Below are 19332 nucleotides of genomic sequence, written 5' to 3'. Positions count from 1 at the left end.
ACACCTTATACTTTTCAAAAAAAGTTTACTTCATTTGAACATATCATTTACAAAAATTACTAAATATGTAATTACGTAAAATTTAAATGAGTAATTATTTAATTAAAAACTATTTATCCAATTCTTATTGTCTCACTGTTTATTAAACTAAGTTCACTACAATCTTCATTAAGATAATTTTAATCTTATGTTAAAAATTAAGATTTTAAATCAGTACACCAAATAAGATTTATAATTAGATAATTTAATAACTTCTATAATAATCTCTTTTAAAAAAAATCCTATTTCATTTACTACTTCTTTTTCTTTTTTTATTTGAAGTAGATACAAAATCGATAGCCATTGTCATTTTAAGCTTAGAGATATATTTGAAAATCATGTTGATTGAATTTGGCAGTGGCATAAATTCTATTTTATTCTGTAAAAAACTTATGTCACTGATTCATTTTATTTTAATGTGGAAATGCTTCGTATTCCTTTTATTTTAATATCAACACAAATTTTTCAAAATTTTCCCAAAAAAAAGCTTTTATTAACCATAAAAAATATAATAGAAATAATATTCCAAAATTATTTATTAAGTAAATTGAAAACTTAAAAAAAATTTAAAAGGTAATGAAAATTCGATTAAGTCAGTTAAAACTAAATTAACCGATTAAAATCTGTTAATTAGTTAAGTCAATTAAGAGTCGAAGTCAATTGGTTCGATTAGATCCCTTAAGAAAATTGATTAATTCCATTAATAGAATTCGTGATCGGTTTAACCGGTCGCTTACCTCTAATCTCAAGCACAAAATTATATTGCAGAAATCGAGCATAGGAATATGTTTTCAAGGAAATGCTACCAAATATGAATATTAGCATATGCAAGCGGTAAAGAAAATTACACCATTATTTCGTGACCAAGGAACATGTCAGGGTTTCAACTTTGAAGGATCGAGATAGAAATAATATATATTTAATATAATTAAAAGATGAGTAAAAAATAGTAAATAGAACCTTTTGATAAAATTATATTATACCAAATTCAAATAAAAAAATGAGGTAATTGCATAAAAAGTGTAACTGTTTTTTATAAGTAAAAAATATATTAGCTCATATCTCACATAAAGAATTGAATAAACATTTAACTCTAACTAAGAATTGATTTTGTATGGAAAACACGTGTCTAGAAGAAATTTTTGGCTTGATCTCACATCTGCATTATTTAGATACTTATAACACGTTGTGCTCATGTTATTAATGAAATCCAGTATATTGGCCTTTGTATCTGATTCTCAGAGACGTGTGAGATTTTTGGTTTGCCACCAAACATTACATGGAAAAATTCTCCAATTAATGTGACTGCGTGGGTCTCATTTTCTAGTTTTGAAGTCAGCATCTCTCTTCTATAAAACCCTTTGCTCACTTGACCACCTTCATCATCATTAACCAAATTTTCTCTCTAAACAAACAATCCTTCTTTCAAGAACCACTCAATCTCTCTTTTCGTTTGAGATATGGCTTCAAAGGTCACAGCATCAACCGCTCTATTTCTCTCCTTCAACCTTCTCTTCTTGGCTTTTTCCGTCAGCTCTCACAATGTTGATGACCCATCGAATAACGATGCTACAATCAACCCTCATGATTCATCAAGTGGAGTCGGAGAAATTTTAGACGGTTTATTAAATGGGGATTCATCAAATGGAAAGGGATTGATAAACTTCGATGATTTATCAAATGGAAGTGGAGATAATTCCAATGATAATTCAAAGGATTCTGCAACAAATTCCGAAAATCCTGTTGTTAACCTTGCAGCAGCAGCCATGGTTCTTGGTGCCCTCAACCAGCAGGGCAAGTCCACTTGTAAGCCCCTGAACCTGGGTGTCTGTGCTAATTTGCTGAATGGTTTGGTGAAGGTAGAGCTTGGTGATGTGCCAACCAAGCCATGCTGCTCCCTCATTCAAGGCTTGGCTGATCTTGAAGCTGCTGTTTGCCTTTGCACTGCCATCAAAGCCAATGTCCTAGGCATAATTAAACTCGATCTTCCGATTTCGTTGAGCGTCTTACTCAATAACTGTGGACGAGAGGTCGCTTCTGACTACCAGTGCACCCCATGATTGTTCTTTAGCAAAGTTTGCACATTCCTTTTCTTTCTTTTCTCTTTCAGTTTGTCTTGGTATTTGGATTGATTGTTTATTGGGGTTCCCTATTGATTTCGTTTGAAGTCTTTGTATCCCTGCTGACTCATTGAAGCCTTCCCTTTCATCACTTCTTTTCTTTATTCTTGAGTTGTTTTGTATCAAGATTATATTTCTATGTAATAAAATAAGATATATATATATATATATATATATATATATATATATATATATATATGCATGTATAGGCTTGGTTATAATTTTCCAACCTCTAATTTATCCTATTTCCTTATCTTTATTGATAAAATCAAAAAATTGTTCAACAAAATAGTTATCCCCTCTGCAAATTTATTTGAAATTTGCCCTATATATGCTGCAACCTGCATGAACAGAATTAAATCCTCAGGTATCAATTCAATGACATAAAATTGTAAAGAAACTATGAAAGGGAGTCTATCAATTAGAGCATCACACCCAAAGGCCTTATTTAACATGTGTGTTTGTTCCTGGAGATCACTAAAAGGCTCAGTAAATGAAATATTTTATGTTAATTTCTAGTTTTTCTTTGATTGTTCGTACTTGTCCTTGTGATTTTGGTTATTATATATTTCCATACAGAAGAAAGTGCAATTACAAAGGGATAAAAATTAAAACTAATTTCCCTTTCGGCAGTCATTGCTTGCAAGAGGATTTGGTGGACACTTTGCATGTCGAGAAACTGGTTCTTCGCTAGAACCTATTTTATATATACATAGCAAAAAATCATATTTTCTTGAGACTGATGATCTGATGGTAATGTTCAATGATGAATTGTTTAGCACATCGTAATGACTTTCTATGAAAAATGTAAAGAAATGAATTTTTAATCTAAATGAAAATCTTTTGTAAATGAATTCATATATATATAAAGGGAGAATTGAAGTGAAATATATTAGAAATTTTATGATGGTTCATCTCAAGCACAAAATTATATTGCTGAAATTCAGCATAGGAATATGTTTTCAAGGGGATGCTATCGTATATGAATATAAGCATACGCAAGTGGTAAAGTAAATTACACCATTACTTTGTGGTCAAGGGAGAAGTCAAGATTTCAATTTTGAAGGGTTCAAATATAAATAATATATATTTAATATAATTAAAAGATGAGTAAAACATAGTTAATAGAAATCCTTAATTTTGATAAATATATATTATGCCAAATTCAAATAAGAAAGTAAGGTAATTGCATAAAAAGTATATTAGTTCATATCTCATATAAAGAAGACATCATACTTTAAAAGAATCTCTTAACTATTTACAAAAATTCAAATAAATTCTTATTTTTCAATTGCGTTCAATCAAACCATTTTATTTTATTTTTAAATCAAATAGATCCTTATAACTGCTAACTGCTTGACTAATTACCATTATTCGAAATTATCATTTGTCATTTTATGTTCATATGATGTTGATATGACATTGATATAGTTTTGATGTGACAATAACATGGAGGATGAAAATGCCATGTGGTTATGTAATCATGTCACGTCAGCATACCACATCATTATTATTTACTATGATATGTTAGTATGTCACATTAATGTCACATGAAATAATAATAATAAGTGACTTTTTAACTAATAACAGTTAATAAATTGTTAGTCATAAATGCTTATTTAATCTAAAATAAAAGTATGAGGTTCGGATTGAACGTAATAAAAGAATAAAGATTTATTTGAATTTTTTAATATAGTTTAAGACTTTTTAGCTATTATGCTTATAAAGAATTGAATAAAAATTAAACTATAACTAAGAGGGTGATTAGAAATAAAAGAAGAAGAAAAGAAAAAGACACCTTGCACTCATAATTGATTTTGTATGCAAAATATATCAATTAATATATTTTCTTAGAAATAAATCGTGTCCATAATTTTTTTGATAAGTTGAGAAGGTAAATTCTTAATTTAAGGTGTTAACACTCAAGTTTAAATAATGCTTATATAAAAAGAAAGTAAAAGGAAATTTGCTTGATAAGTTTTGGAAAATATTTTAGAAGAACATGTTGTTATATTTGACAAAATATTTTAAAAGAATATGTTTTGGGAACCTATTGAGTAATTGTATGATAAGTTATTCTTGTGAGATCATTCTTTTCATTTACTTTTGCTGCACCAAAAAGTCTGATGAGGTGAAATGAAAGGAATTAATTATCTCTAAGAAGATTCAAAAGTCCTACTTCTTCAAACAAATTTCACTTTATTTTCACCTCATCACAACCACAAATGTATTGTTATTTAACACAAGTGAATGTGAATAGAGCAATGGGTGACTTGTGGCTTAATTCCAACTTCTTTATTTAGTTTAGCTAAGTAAACAAGTTGGAATTTAATAAAGGAAACAACCTTGAAAAGGAATGGCGTGTGTGATTGGAATATAAGTTCTCTTTTCTTGTAAACTACAGAATGATTAATTCCATACTTTCCAAGGGGTATATCGTTATCAGCTATATTAAGGTTCCAACTATTCAAGTCAAGATAACTTGGGGTATCGTTAGCTAGTAATTACCTCTCAGCCTACCTCCTGCTGCACCTACCTATTTTCCTGTTATCATTTTGAGGGTAACCACGGGTTATTGGCTAGTTGATACCATCATCTGAGATATACTTACAACAACGTTTTGCTCATGTTATTAATTAGATAGAATATATTGGCCTTTGGATTTGATTCTTACAGTCATGGACGTGGGAGATTTTTGGTTTGTCTATAGAAGAGTTGCCAACCAAACATTACATAAAAATTCTCCAATTAATGTGATCGCATGGGTCTTGTTTTCAAGTTTTAAAGATTTCTTAAAGTTGGTAATCTCTCTTCTATAAAACCGTTTGCTCACTCATTGATGACCAAATTTTCTCTCTAAACAAACAATCCATATAATTTCTAGAACCACTCAATCAATCTTTTTGTTTGAGATATGGCTTTAAAGGTCATAGCATCAACTGCTCTATTTCTCTCGTTCAACCTTCTGTTCTTGGCTTTTTCCGCAGCTCTCGCAATATTGATTACCCATCGGATAACGATGCTAAAACCAACTCTCACGATTCATCAAACAAAGTTGGAGAAATTTTGCATGATTTATTAAACGGCGATTCATCAAATGGTAAGGTATTGATAAACTTCAATGGTTTATCAAATGAAAGTGGAGATAACTCCAATGATAATTCAAAAGATTCCACAGCAAATTCGGAGAAACCAGTTGTTATCCTTCCAGCAGCAGCCATGATCCTTGGTGCCCTCAACCGTCAGGGCAAGTCCACTTGTAATTCCCTGAACCTGGGTGTCTGTGCTAATCTGCTGAATGGTTTGGTGAAGGCTCAGGTTGGTGACGTGCCAGCCAAACCATGCTGCTCCCTCATTCAAGGCTTGGCTGATCTTGAAGCTGCTGCTTGCCTTTGCACTGCCATCAAAGCCAGTGTCCTAGGGATTAACCTCGATCTTCCAATTTCATTGAGCGTCTTACTCAATAATTGTGGAAGGGAGGTCTCTTCTGACTATCAGTGCACCCCATGATTGTTCTTCAACAATGTTGGAACATTCTTTCTTTTTTTATTTTTTTTCAATTTGTCTTGATATTTGGATTGTGTGTTTTTAGATGTATCCCCCAATTCATTTCCTAAGAAGTCTTTGTATTGCTGCAGGTTTGTCAATGAAGGCTTTTCAACATTCCCTTTCATCCCTTGTATTCTTTATTCTTGTTATTACCTTGTGATAAGAATACATTTCTACGTAATAAAATAAGATAACAGTATTTTCTCTAATACTTGTGTGCCTGCAATATTGTTACTCTTTTGAAATGACTTCATTGCATAAAGGAATTTTTTCAATCAGAATACAGTATACCCCTTACAAAACAAGAGAGAGTGGCCGTTACAGTAGAAGGATCTCGGTTGTCTAAGGGATCATGAGGACAACATCCACCAAGGAGACCATAGAAAAACAAAAGAAGAGCACCTCTTGATGTGGGGGGCATCATCACCAGACAACCAAATCCTAAGCCAAGTCAGAGCTGTACAAAAGAAGGCATTCTATCCACTCAACAGAACAAGAATATAACGCCACTGAGATATGACGAAAGAAGTCAAAAAACGCTAACCCAGAACCTGCAGTGCAGCTTCACATCACCCTTGGCACTCCACAAAAAATCACATATACAGCCCCCACTGAGCTTGAGGCAGAATGACCTCTCAACCGCAAGCCAAGAGTGACCCTGCCATGAAAAAAACCTGCGTTAAACAACCTGTACAGCCCCCAGAATAAGCCTAAAAACATAAGAAGAAACAACCAGCAGGATCAATCAAACAGTCATACACATATCCCTTCACAAACAAGTTTTCTCAGAATTAATGCCAGGATTCAAGGTCCAAAGAGTTTCACCACCCTCTGAACACCTGTTTTAGCGAGGTTGTTGGGTATACGTCATTTGCCGACCGTGGGGTTTCCTAATTTCCCATTTTTTCAACCTGATCTCCCATAATTATTCAACTGTACTGAACAATCAGATTCATTTAGTTAGAATAAAATACCAATTAGAGACAGTAAGTTGCCACTTTGTTAGCTATACTTAATAAAGTAATCTCCCAATAAATGCAAGCATAAATATCTCATCATGAATGCTACCACTACATGAAGCAAGAAAGCATTTCAGCTAAATTAAGAAGCATTTAAGCATTTAACGGTTAATGGTGTAATAAGCATAAGGTAAAATGGTCTAGTAAATAGAAGGTTAAATAAAGAGGTTGTACCTCCACATTTTGTAGCCAATCCCTTAGATATCATATATATATATATTAAGCGCCAAAGTTGATCGGTTAAAATTTTAAAAGTTAAAAAAATAGAATTAAGTCAGTTAAAATAGAATTAATTGACTAAATTCGATTAATTGATTAAGTCAATTAAAGGTCAAAGTCAATCAATTCGATTAAATCTCTTAAGAAAGTCAGTTACTAGAATTTTTTTGAATGATTTAACCTTCTTAATCGATTGCTCACCCTTAATCTTAAGCTCAAAATTATATTGTTGAAATCAGACATAGAATTATACTTACAAGGGGATGCTAACATCTATGAATATCAGCATATGCAAGTGGTAAAGTAAATTACACCATTACTCTATGATCAGGGAGAAGTCAAGATTTCAACTTTGAAGGGCTGAGATAAAAGTAATACACATCTACCACTTGCAAAATTTCAAGTAGAAAAAGTAAGGCAATTGCATGAAAATGGTCGAGATAGTAAATAGAACCTTTTGATAAAAGTTTATTATGCCAAATTCAAATAAAAAATAAGATAATTGCTTAAGAAGTGTAATGTTTTTTATAAGGAAAACGTATATTAGCTGATATCTCATATAAAGAATTGAATAAAAATTAAAGTCTAACTAATAATATTGGTTAAACATATAATTGATTTTTTATGCAAAATATATGTATAGAAGAAACCTTTGGCTTGGTCGCACATCTGCATTATGTAGATACTTATAACAACATTGTGCTCATGTTATTAATTAAATCCAATATATTGGCCTTTGGATTTGATTCTCACAGACGTGGTACATTTTGGTTTGTCTTTGGATTTGATTCTCATAGATGTTGGAGATTTTTGGTTTGTCAAAAAGAGAATTGTCAAGGTAGGCTTTAATTTCAACTTTTTTTTTCATCTCACACTCGAACATTTAACTCATTAGTTAGTGTATAATTCCTTACTTAAGGAATAGAGTTCAAATTTCCTTCTCCAAAATAAAAAAAAAAAAAATTCCCTGTCATCCCTATATTCTTTATTTTTGTTGTTACTTTGTGATAAACATACATTTATATGTAATAAAATAAGATTACAACCTTTTCTCCAATAGGTGAAATTATCCTCATTAATTTCTTTATTTTATTTATTTATTCATTTTATTATTTTTATTTTTTGTAAAATGTAAATCGTTTGTATTGACAATTTTTCTAAATTCTCCAACACTTGTTGCAAAATTTTAAAAAATTTTCTCACTTATAAATTCTTCAAAAATAATCACTCATAATTTTTTCTAAATTTCATTTTCAGAGGATTTTAATATATTTTTATTCTTTTATTTTTTTTAATATTTTGAAGTTAATTATGTGTAAAAAAGAAAATTTTTATACACCATTTTTTTCATATATTATCTCATGTTTTCGAAGTAATTTTTTCCCGCATTTGCAGCCAATCACAAAATAAATAATCATTTTGTTTCATAATCTTTTAACAAAAGAAATAATATATGATAATATTACTTTTATTAATATAATATAATTAGTTGTGTCTTCATTTAAATGATATTTTTGTTTTTTATTTTCATTTTTTAATAATAATTGCTATAAAGCAAAATAAAATGCTAAAAAGTATAATTCCCGTGATTTAAATTGTCAAAAATTTTAATTTTAATTGTTTAATTGTAATCCACGTCAACTGTTAGAAACTTTGTAATGATACAGACACGTGGCAAAGCGAGTTATTTTATTATATAAAAGTATAATTATGTATTTAAACCTTTAAGAGGGCAGAAAAATCCAACGCTCGCTGCTTCTAACGGGCTTCATAAATCAAACGTCTGTTAAACGTGTCCTCTAGCTGTCCGGAGCTGCTTTCGCGGCCGTAGCAAGCCAGAACTACCGTCGTGGTTCACGGAGAAGCAAGACTTAGTTCCCTTGCGAAGAGCTCCTTCTCCTTCTCGTCGTCAGGTTGCGCTCCTCAGCCTTTCCTATGGTTTTCGAATTGGTGCTTTAGTTCAACCTTTTAACTTATTATCTGATTCTGGTCTGGTGTGTGGACCTTTTTTTTTTTTTTTTAAATCTTGTTGATTTTAGGACTGCATTGCATACATATAATATAATGGTGGCTGATGCTAGCGGCCAGGGGGGCTTCCAAGTAAATTTCTTCTCAAATCATCTGGTTTAGAGAGCTGATCCCTTTCGGAACCCAAACCCCCAAAATAAAAAAACTTTGAATCGTCATTTAATTTCTTTTCTTTTCTTTTCCTTTTTTCTATTTTGGTCTTTTGTTGCCTTAATTTGTTAAATTAATGGAAATTTCTTTGACATATGCAATGCAGTTGATGATGCAGCCTGAAGAGAAAATCGGGGAAGGGGAAGATGAAAGAGACAAAAGGTATTACTCAATTATATAATCATTATCTTTTCTTTTTGCTATTTAGTGAGGATAATATAAGATGGACTAATGAAATGGAATGGACTAGGAGGCTGTGTTTCTTTGGCTTGAATTTCTATTTGATTTTACTCTTTTCTTTTTTTACCTATGAATCACTGCCTGTCTTAATGTGTGTATAAATTTCAAATCATCTGGTTTAGGGAGCCTTTTGGAACCGAAACCCCAAAATAAAAACCTTCAACTGTCATATAATTTCATTTTATTTCTTTTTTGTTTTGATTTTTCAGTTGTTACCTTAGCTTGTTCAATTAATCGAAATTTCTTTGACATATTAAATGCAGTTGAGCCGGAGTCCACCTTGATGGTGCAACCTGAAGAGAAAATCGGTGAAGGAGAAGATGTGAAAAATAGAGGTATTCCTTAAATTATATAATCATCTTTTCTTTTTGGCTATTTAGTAAGGAAAGAATAAGATGGACTAAAAATGTAACGGACTAGGAAGCAGTATTTTTGGGTTTGGATCTCTATTTTTTATCACCCTTTTTTCACTTATTTATCACTGCTTGTCTTAACTATTTTGGAAGCTAATGTGTGTATTAAGTTTCATTGATTTTTTTTTCATCAATATTGTTTTATGCTTTAACAGAAGATAATATAAGCCGGGACTCCGGTGGTTTCTCAAACAGCTATGGGACTAATCTTTCCCTTTATACAACTGAAAAAAGGGTATGTGTTATATGATTATTCTTGTTGCTTTCAGTTTTTCAAGTGTAAGTAGTTTGTTTTGCTCTTTTGAAACTGGTTCTTGACACTTCATTGCTGGACCTTATGAAACCAGTGGTACAGGGTAGGCTTGTTAGAGATGAATGAACGTGATGAGCAGGTAGCTTTGCTGTTAGACGTGCTTAAATGGTAAGAGCAAGTCTTTCCTTCGCTTGACTCTAGTCTTTAGATTGGTAAACTCCACATATACCCTCTGTGATTTTAACTTTTTTCCATATTTTTTTCTCAGTTAGCACCCTGTGGATGAGTTTATTCACAAAGGGGTTACGTTGTTAATTTCCTTCCATAAAATTACAATAATGCTGCTAAGTGTGAACAAATATGATAAGTTTTGAACTGAGGGCAGTTTGGTAATTTAACTAAGTGAAATTAACTGAATATTCCCTTATGGGAACAAAACTTAATAACAGGGTGCTAATTGAGGAAAAATCTAATTATAGGGTGAAATGTCATAAAAGTTGAAAGAGGTGTAGGTGGAGTTTACCCCTTTTATGTTTATGGATTGAATTATATGCTATTAGATGAGTGATACAATGTTATGTTTTCTTCAACAGTGATTAGTCTGAACTCTATTCTATTTATCGATACTGTAGTATCTGTTTGTTTCAAGCTTACATGACTTATGCACAGGCTCAAAAATTCCATGGTTAGTTCCCTCAGTTTGGTCCCTCTCTTTTCAGTTTTCCCCTAGGAAACAGAACCTCTGCGTTAAAGTTGACTTTCCCCCCCTCTCCTTTTTTTTTTTTTTCTCTTTGGTTTTAAGCTCTGGAAGAAGTTAAGTATGTTGCAATTGTTTCACCGACTGACAATGTTCAGTCTGCAAAACGAACCAAGTCTGGAATTTTGGAGGGTAGACCAAAATCGAAGAAATAAAAGCTTAGCCTAGGTAAGCTTTACTTGCTCTACAGTTGTTTTGCTCTTAGGTTTATCTTGTATGCTGTTTGTTGAAAATGTGAGATCTATATTATGATTGTGGCTGGCAGCATACTCTCGGACTAGAGACAAAACAAGGAAAAATGGAGGTATAATGAAGGTATGCCTCATGTGACATTGAATTATTTGGATATGTGGTATTAATCTTGAATTCTACTAGGTGTGTTATTGAAAAGTTCGGCTGCTTATTTTTTGGAACCCTTGGGGTGTGTGCGTGAGAGAGGGATATGCATTGACAATAAGAAATGAGAGAAAAGAAAAGTAGTCAAGTTGGCTTTTAAGAAAACAACGTCAATGACCAAGTGGCTGACATTACACTTATGGTTACAGCTATGGATATTTGACGTCTCCCTAGTAAACATTATTGTCTCACATTACAGTTGAGGTGCAAATAATCTAACAATTGGAAGCTATCTTATTTACTGGTATTTGTGCTCTCTCATTTAGGGTATTTATATGATGTGGAAGTTCCTGTGACCCAGCATTTATTAGTCTTTGATCTGCGCAATTGCTCAATTAAGCCTTAATCGCAAAATAATAGTTTTGGCTAGATGAATTTGTTTTCTTCATTCTGCTCACTTAAGTAGCCAAACTCTTGTTTTATGACTTCAAGCCTTGATTTATTAGCTTTAGATGCTACAGTGAAATCATGGCCTGCAGCATAAAGCCACTTTTCTCTTTTGAAAATGCACTAATCTCTAATGTTTTCATTGTAAGATTAGGTGTATACTGTGTTTCTAAGGGCTGTTAAAGTGGGAAGTCACTGAGTTGATTGAGTAATTGAGCATAACTCTTTAGAGTCTTGTGATTTTCTTTTGAAGTCTTACTCTTTCACTCACTGTAAACAGATTTGGAGCAGGTGTCTAAAATAGAGGATTCAGAGGAGGAAGACTTCTTAGGTATCACTTTACACTGATGTTATAAAGTTTTGGATTTTTTGTTTCCCTTCCTCTGTTGCTTATGTGTTTGTGGTTTTTGGTAGTTTTTACCTCTCACAACTTTGGAATTTAAGTTTGTGTTGTTTTATCATTGATTGATTGTTCTCTCCTTTGTTCCTTTATTTAACCATCGCGTTTACAGAGGATGATTGCAGCAGTGATTTCAGTGGTTCTGATGACAGGTACAAGGGTTATTATCGTTTTGATGAGTTTGGGAAAAGGGTTTGTTATATCTTTTTGTTGCTTTTGATTTATTAGGTGTAAATAGTGATGTTGAGTTGTTTTATTGTTTCTACTCTTAAAAAGTGATTTTGCTCTTTGCCTCCTTTTCCTGCAATTTTCTCCACGTGGCAATGGAAAATTGGTTTTCACTATATAGGATCTGGATCTTTTAATAGGTTCTTATTGGCTATATTTATTGATTTAGGTGTAGTCTGTTGAGTTTGTGCCATTTATGCATAATGTGGATTGTCATATTATTCACTTTCATTTCTCATGTTTTCAAAGAGCATATGATTGACAGTAGCGTCATTGCTGTACGTTGTGAAATGGCTGTGGTACAAAGTAGGGTTGGTAGATGAGAAAACAGAGGATGATCAGGTAGCTTTGCTGCAAGTTGTGCTTGAATGGTTTGCAGAAGTGTTTCTTTGGCTTGACTTTATTTAAATGATAGATTGAATTATATGCTATATTGAAATGTTGTGCTTTGTGCAGCAGGACCAGTCTGAAATTGATTCTATTTATAATTATTACACTCCTGACCTGTTTAATGCTCACATGACTGAGGAAGAGGCCGATAGAGTTGATGGTTGGTTTCTCTACCCTATCGTGTTGATTTTGCCCTTGGACAAAATACCTGTGTGTTAAAGTTTGTTTGAGTTGGTGGAGCCACGTAAGTTATGTCATAGTCCTTAAGTAGGACTTAGGCTGTCTTGTAAGTTGATGAAAGTGACCAGGAATGGCGTGTAATGTTCATGACATTGATTATTCTTCAGCAACGTTTGAACATTCTTAATTTCCTTTCTTTTCTCTTTCATTTTGCCTTGATATAATATTCGGATTGATTGTTTGTTGAGGTAGCCCCCGAACGTAAGAAGCCTTTGTCAAAGGAAGGCTTTTCAAACTTCCCTTTTATCCCTTGTATTTTTTATTTTTGTCGTTACTCTATAATAAAAATACATTTCAATTTATTTTTTATTTTTTATTTACTCCAATACGTATGTGGCTGCAATATGACTCTAAATTCTATTATTCAGCTACTAAACACGTTGATGGAGCAAGAAAGCATTTAAGTTATATAAAGAAGCTTATAAGCATTTAATGGTTAATGGTGCAACAAGCATTTGCATGGCAAAATGGTCTAGCGATTGGAAGGTTAAATAAAGAGGTTGCACCTCTAAATTAAGTAGCCAGTCCTTTGGATATCATGTCTATATATTATTTGCTTTATAACTATTCGAGGTGGTAAAACATTAAAGGTACACTTATACGTTTAATTATAATTGTATAATATGAAACGATTAATATGTTTATTAACTGTATCAATTTTGTTTTGTACGACATAACATGATTAATAAATACAATTAAATAATAAATATAATTTTTTCTTAACACGTTTAACATGATTAATGTATGATTAAAAATTAAAATATTTTTCAATTAAATATAATTTTATTATTTAAATTTAAAATCAATAATCATAAAAACAATCATAACAAAATGATCAAAACATCTAATATAATAAAATTCAACATAAATAGTAACATCCATATCATATTCATTGCCATTCTAATAAAATCCATAATTAACATTCAACCTTAAAACACTAATGACATTTCTTTTGGAATAGATCCAAGATGAAGATTGTAAATGAAAAGAAAGGAAACAAAACAATTAGGGTTGGGGTATTCTTACCTTATTATCCTTACCAAAGTTTAAAAACTTTTTAAATAATGGTTTAAAATTATTTAATTAAAGCTAAAATAGTCTTTCACTATTAATATTAACGAATTGATAAACGTGTCACTTATAAACATTTAAATACATACGATAACATGATTAACAAGATTAATTAAATGTGTTAATCATATTTGATATGGTTAAGACATAAAATTTTCATATCTTAATCGAGTCTATACGTTTAGCTTCTTATCTTCTTGTATCATGTTATTTATGAAAAAATCTTCTACAAACAATTTTTCCCACACAATTGCAGCTGATTGCAAAGCAAATATTAATTTTTTTAACAATTTTAAACAAAAGAAAAAATATTTGCTATTTATTTTTAAATAAATAGAGATACCATAAGTAGTGACTCTTTTTTTTTAAATGATACTTTTTGCTATTTATTTTTGCTTTTTGAGTAATAATTTGTAAAAAGCAATATAAAAATTAATTTAAAACAGATATATAATTAACAAGTAAAATCAAACATAAAATAACTAGTTTATGAAGAAATATAATTATGCATTTTTTTCATCTTAAAGAATTATATATATGTATTTTGGGTATAATTATAATATATTTTTCTTGAAAATTTAATTTTATTAGTTGAATAATTGACTTAATAGACAATTTAACTGGAAGCTTAAAATTACAAATAGTAATAACAATTTTATATAATAAAATGGTTTTTTGGAACACGTGGAGTGAAGTGATAGGATGGAGAGGACAACCACGCTGTTGCAATAACCTGCAAACTCTTCAGTAAGTATTTCCATGTTTAGGTTTACAACTCCTGGTTTTGTGCTGTTCCATCAAACCATCACCAAAAAAGATGTCAACTTTACCTTAAAACAAAAGTTTACAGCTTCTCCTCAGCCCTGAAAAGTTCAAACCTTTTTCACTCAACCTTTCTTTGACTTGCATTGCTCACAACTCCATTGCTCTACTCTGGTTTAACCCAAAATCTAAATACCTTTTTTATTTTCTCCCACAAGTTTGAAAGAAACCTTTGCAGACCAAAAGTTGCCTGAGCTTCTTTTGACTTGTATTTGTCAGAACTCCATTGTTTCTGTTCTGGTTTAACCCAAGAACAAATATTTCTTGTGTCTCAAACAAGTTTGAAAGAAGCCCTTTGCAGACAAGAATGGCTTCTTCGTCTCCGAAGAAAGATCGGGACCACGAGCACAGTCAGTGTAAAGGAAAACAAAAGAACTTGGATACTTCTATGCATTTAGGAAGTGTGGATATGGCTGCTTCCTTGCTAAAATGTGTGAATCCTGAACACCTACTCACATGCTCTGAAGATGGGTATAGCTTGATGTCATCTACTAAGCCAAATGAAAATGAAGTCGGTGTTTCCTCGAGCAGTTGCTGGTATATATGCCTTTATTTTTTCTTTTCTTTTAATAATTTACACCCGTTTATGTTTAACAGTCATGTTTCATTGTATGGGTTATATTGCTATTTTGGGTCGCAAATCATAGTTTCATTTCATGGGTTATATTGAAAAAATAATATAGGAACATGGTGATGTGGGCTAATAAAATGGATGGAAAAATAGAAATATATGAAAAGTTTTAGCTTGCTTAACTAAATGAACTTAGAAAGTGATTACTTAATCTTGTTTCTATGAATTCCCAACTGATGTGCAATATTGTTATAATTAATTTTGCCTTTAAATTAACATTAATTTGTACTTGCAGTGAGATAGAAAACAAAGAATCAAGTTGTTGGGACTCCAGAGAAACCTACCGCAATGAGGTAATTATTATATCATTCTAGTTTAAGATTATCTTTATTTTAACAAATTTGGAAGGGGTGACACGGTCATGGGTAGTGCACGTTGAATATTATAGTTTTTCCTAAATTATATTGCCACACAGCTGACTTTTTAATTTGATATATGCTTATAGGAATTTGTGGGCATTACCATAGCCTAAATGACTAGAATGAGACCTGTTTTTGAAAAATATTAGTAGTTTCAAGGAGAAAACTAGAAGGAAAAATAAAGCAAAACATATATAAAGCATATTGAGTGAAGTTTAGTTTTACAATAATTTTCAAACCAACTTATAAGAAAAGCTAAATAAACAAACCTGTGAGATTGGTGGCGTAGCACCCAGAGAGTGAAAGTCATAGGTGTAAGCCAAGCAAAAAGAAACTTTCTGGGTTTCAATCTAACATGGGCTGGGGTTTTTTCGTACTCAATCTAACATGGGTTTCAATCAAGTGCTCAATGTACAGGGGAGTTTTTTTCTTTCTTTGTGGATTCTTGCATATTACTGTGAATGATCAAGCTTGCTGTACAGTGGTATTTTTGTTGCTGTTTTGTTCAGCTTGATCCCATTTTTTGGTTGTCTGAGGTTTCAAATATCCTGTGCTTGTTGGGAGGTTGTTCATTTTGTTTTTTGGGGTTCATTGGGTGATCTTGCCGATGCAGATCATGTTGTTGTTTATCTGCAGACTCCTTTCATGGTGGTTGGAGGTTTATTGCTCTCTTGTTGGATGGATCATTTTGCATAGTTAATACAATGTTTGATTCAGCCCTTAAAAAAAAAAAAAATCTAACATGGGTAGACTACGATGCTAATCTACTTCAATCTACAATAGGTTTGGCTTCTCTTGATTCCACATAACTTCAAGTGTTGTATAATTATAATCATATTTCTTGCTATTCTTTTATTTCATGACTGTAGATGATTATGTTTTAGATGTTTCTCCTGTTGGTCGATCCCACTATAAAAGTTGCTATGTAATGTCTTGTTTATACTTTAGATTTGGGTATCTTCCTAGCTATGCTCATCACTAGGTTGTTATTATATGCCTCTAATGAATTCTTTAATTAGAAAAGCTGTATCTCATTTGGATTATTACTTTGTTCATGAACAAATTAAGTTTAACCGAAAAACATAATTGTGTTATGTGTTAAAGGTGACTAATTGTTTGTTGATGATTATTTTTTAATGTAGACTATGTTGGTTCAACAATCCATGTTTAAATTTCGAAAATTTATTATGGATGAGGAAGAAAGGGAACGTATTGAGGATGAAGAGAAAGTTGTAGACGAAGAAAAGGCAAAGAAGGTGATTGGCATTATTGATACGGGTATAAATGTAAACCATGAATGTTTTGAAGACAAGCATCTTCCTATCCTAGAGGGCAAGAAATTGCAAATTCCTTTTAGAAGGTATGAATTTTAATTTTTTTCCTTTGTTGTTCATATTTAAATTTATATATAAGAACCATGATTTATTTTGATATTTTAATTAATGCAGAAAGTTTGTGGCTTTAGAAAATTTTACTAAAGCAAAGCGTCCCACTATAGCACCTGCATTGCTAGATTATAATTTTCCTGAAGATCTCAATGGTCATGGTACTGCATGTGCTTCGATAGCTGCTGGAACCCTGATAGAGTTAGAATGGCTTAAAGACATTTATGGAGTTTCCAACACTAGGATTCAAGGTGCAAATCCATTTGCGAGAATAGCATCTTACAAGGTTAATGGGAGTTATATGGTGCTTGATAAAAGTTTTCAAGTTTTGAAGTCTTCCCTTCTTGATGCTATCAAGAAAGCAATTGCTGATAAGGTTGATGTAATTTTAGTAGCATTGGCAACAGATGTGAAACAGGATAGAGCTTCTTATCTCTTTGATCCAGTTAATTTGGGAGGCTACTTAGCCATGAAAGAAAACATTTTACTCTGTACATCCTCCGGAAACAAAGGTGATGATTATTTCACGTTAAGTGGTGGGCTAGCACCTTGGGTTCTTACAGTCGGATCTTGCAATTCTGGAGGAAAATTCATCACCAATATTGAGCTAGGTGATGCATTAAAACTTAAGGTACATTAATTTCTTCAATTCAATTGTTAGTGTAGTTAGTGTCACTAATAAGTTACTAACTTCAAATGCTACATTCTTTTTTTTATTTTAGGGATATGGTGCATTTATTGATACAGATGGTCATGCTTGCGAACTCATTGATTATTCAGAGTATCTGCTATTGATTACTTTTTCATAGATATAATGTATAAATTTTCTTAATTCTTATTAGAGTTTCATAATGTTCACTTTTTTTTTATATAAGGAAAAATTTTAATGTTGACAATTTGATATAGTAATAAAAGCCATAAGTTTATATATTATAGATGTTTTGAACAAGATTCAGAGATAAACAAAGGTAAAGGTATAGCAAAAGGAGTTGATGCAAAAGAAAGGGGAAAACAGATCGAGGAAACTTATCCCAAAAGAAAAAAAACGATAAAGGAAGAAACTCAACCACAAAAGAAAGATTGGAAGATTCGGGAAGAAGTTGTGGAGGGAAGAATTATATATTATAATGGTGACCGAATATGGCCAATAAATGCGATTTTGGATGCCAAGGTAGCAGGGGTTATATGCGTAGATGATGGTATGCAATTTCGATCTTATGAGCTTTGGAGACCAGTTGTTTATGTGAAGGATGGAGATGGGCAACAAATTGTCTCTTACATTGAAAACAATAGGTTTTTTAAACTGTTTTATTATTTTCATAATTTTTATTTTAAAATGACGAAGTTATATATACTTTAAATATTTAATTATTATTTTTATTTTTTTTTGAAGTAAATTTGAGACAAAAGCCAAGGCCAGAATTTACAAGACTGTTTACGAGGAAGAAGATGAAGAAGTTTGTCGAGTAAGTTATGAATCAGGAAAAGGCCCAAATTCGTATGACTCATATGTACTAAAGGTAATTATTACTTTTTATTTCGTTGTTAGAAATGTATTGTATTTTTTTGCTTGACTAAATTTACCTTCTGCATCTAGCCAAACTTTTTGGAACTTGGCTTTGTTGGGAAAGCCTAGAATTTTGCACTAAAATGATATCACCACTATTTTCACATTCAGAATAGGCCTTTAAAAGTTACCTGTTGAGGGATAGGAAGGCATTTATGTTAATTGTTATTATTAATGTTCTAAATAATTAATGAAATTTTATTTATAAGATTGATAATCTAATTTAGTGATTTAACTTTTGCAGCCTGACATATGTGCTCCAGGGGAAGATATCCTATGTGCTAGCAAATACGACATGCAGAATATGTACGCTCATTATTCTGTGATGAGTGGTACTTCAATGGCTAGTGCGGTAACAGTTGGATTGATATCATACATTAGGGCAATTCATAAGAATTGGGGACCTGCAAGAATTAAATCTGCTATAATGACCAGTGGTAATTGGCTATACATATCTATATATTAACTTTATTATTTGTATTTGTTTTAAAGTTTTAAAACTCAGAAACTTGTCCACTATTGCAGCAAAATCTATTAATAAGCCAGCAGATATGGATGTGCTAGGATACGGGAATGAATGTCTTAATCCTCTGAAAGCCATCGATCCAGGTTTAGTATATGATATATCTCTTGAAGAGTTCAGAAGATACCTGTTGAATCTGGATGGTG

General features: G+C 31.7%; 1 protein-coding gene across 9 annotated transcripts; it reads left to right on the top strand.

Moving 5' to 3' along the window:
* The first annotated feature begins 8687 nt into the window (after positions 1–8687).
* Positions 8688–13019, top strand: LOC18587111 (uncharacterized). Of its 9 annotated transcripts, XM_088810604.1 has the most exons (12): positions 8688–8859; positions 9231–9286; positions 9628–9699; positions 9933–10012; positions 10125–10198; positions 10663–10715; positions 10833–10955; positions 11053–11102; positions 11851–11901; positions 12083–12122; positions 12448–12540; positions 12655–13019. In XM_088810604.1, exons 2-7 carry the CDS (start codon positions 9271–9273, stop codon positions 10940–10942), a joined length of 405 nt encoding a protein of 134 aa, XP_088666730.1. In that variant the 5' UTR covers positions 8688–8859; positions 9231–9270; the 3' UTR covers positions 10943–10955; positions 11053–11102; positions 11851–11901; positions 12083–12122; positions 12448–12540; positions 12655–13019. The 9 variants fall into 9 exon arrangements, with proteins under 9 accessions (XP_088666730.1, XP_088666731.1, XP_088666729.1 ...); XM_088810605.1 differs by lacking the exon at positions 12448–12540; XM_088810603.1 differs by having other exon boundaries at positions 12448–13019.
* Positions 13020–19332: the final 6313 nt, after the last annotated feature.

The sequence above is a fragment of the Theobroma cacao genome, chromosome 10 (genome assembly GCF_053813885.1).
Source record: "Theobroma cacao isolate CCN51 chromosome 10, ASM5381388v1, whole genome shotgun sequence".
NCBI classification, from domain to species: Eukaryota; Viridiplantae; Streptophyta; class Magnoliopsida; order Malvales; family Malvaceae; genus Theobroma; species Theobroma cacao.
This window is presented reverse-complemented; position numbering and strand designations above follow the sequence as displayed.

Bases quoted from the DNA above. Each gene is read 5' to 3' on its own strand.
- LOC18587111 (XM_088810605.1), top strand. The intron at 10,013-10,124 runs GTATGTGTTATA...TTATGAAACCAG, and splicing joins TTTATACAACTGAAAAAAGG to TGGTACAGGGTAGGCTTGTT. The intron at 10,199-10,662 runs GTAAGAGCAAGT...TCGATACTGTAG, and splicing joins CTGTTAGACGTGCTTAAATG to TATCTGTTTGTTTCAAGCTT.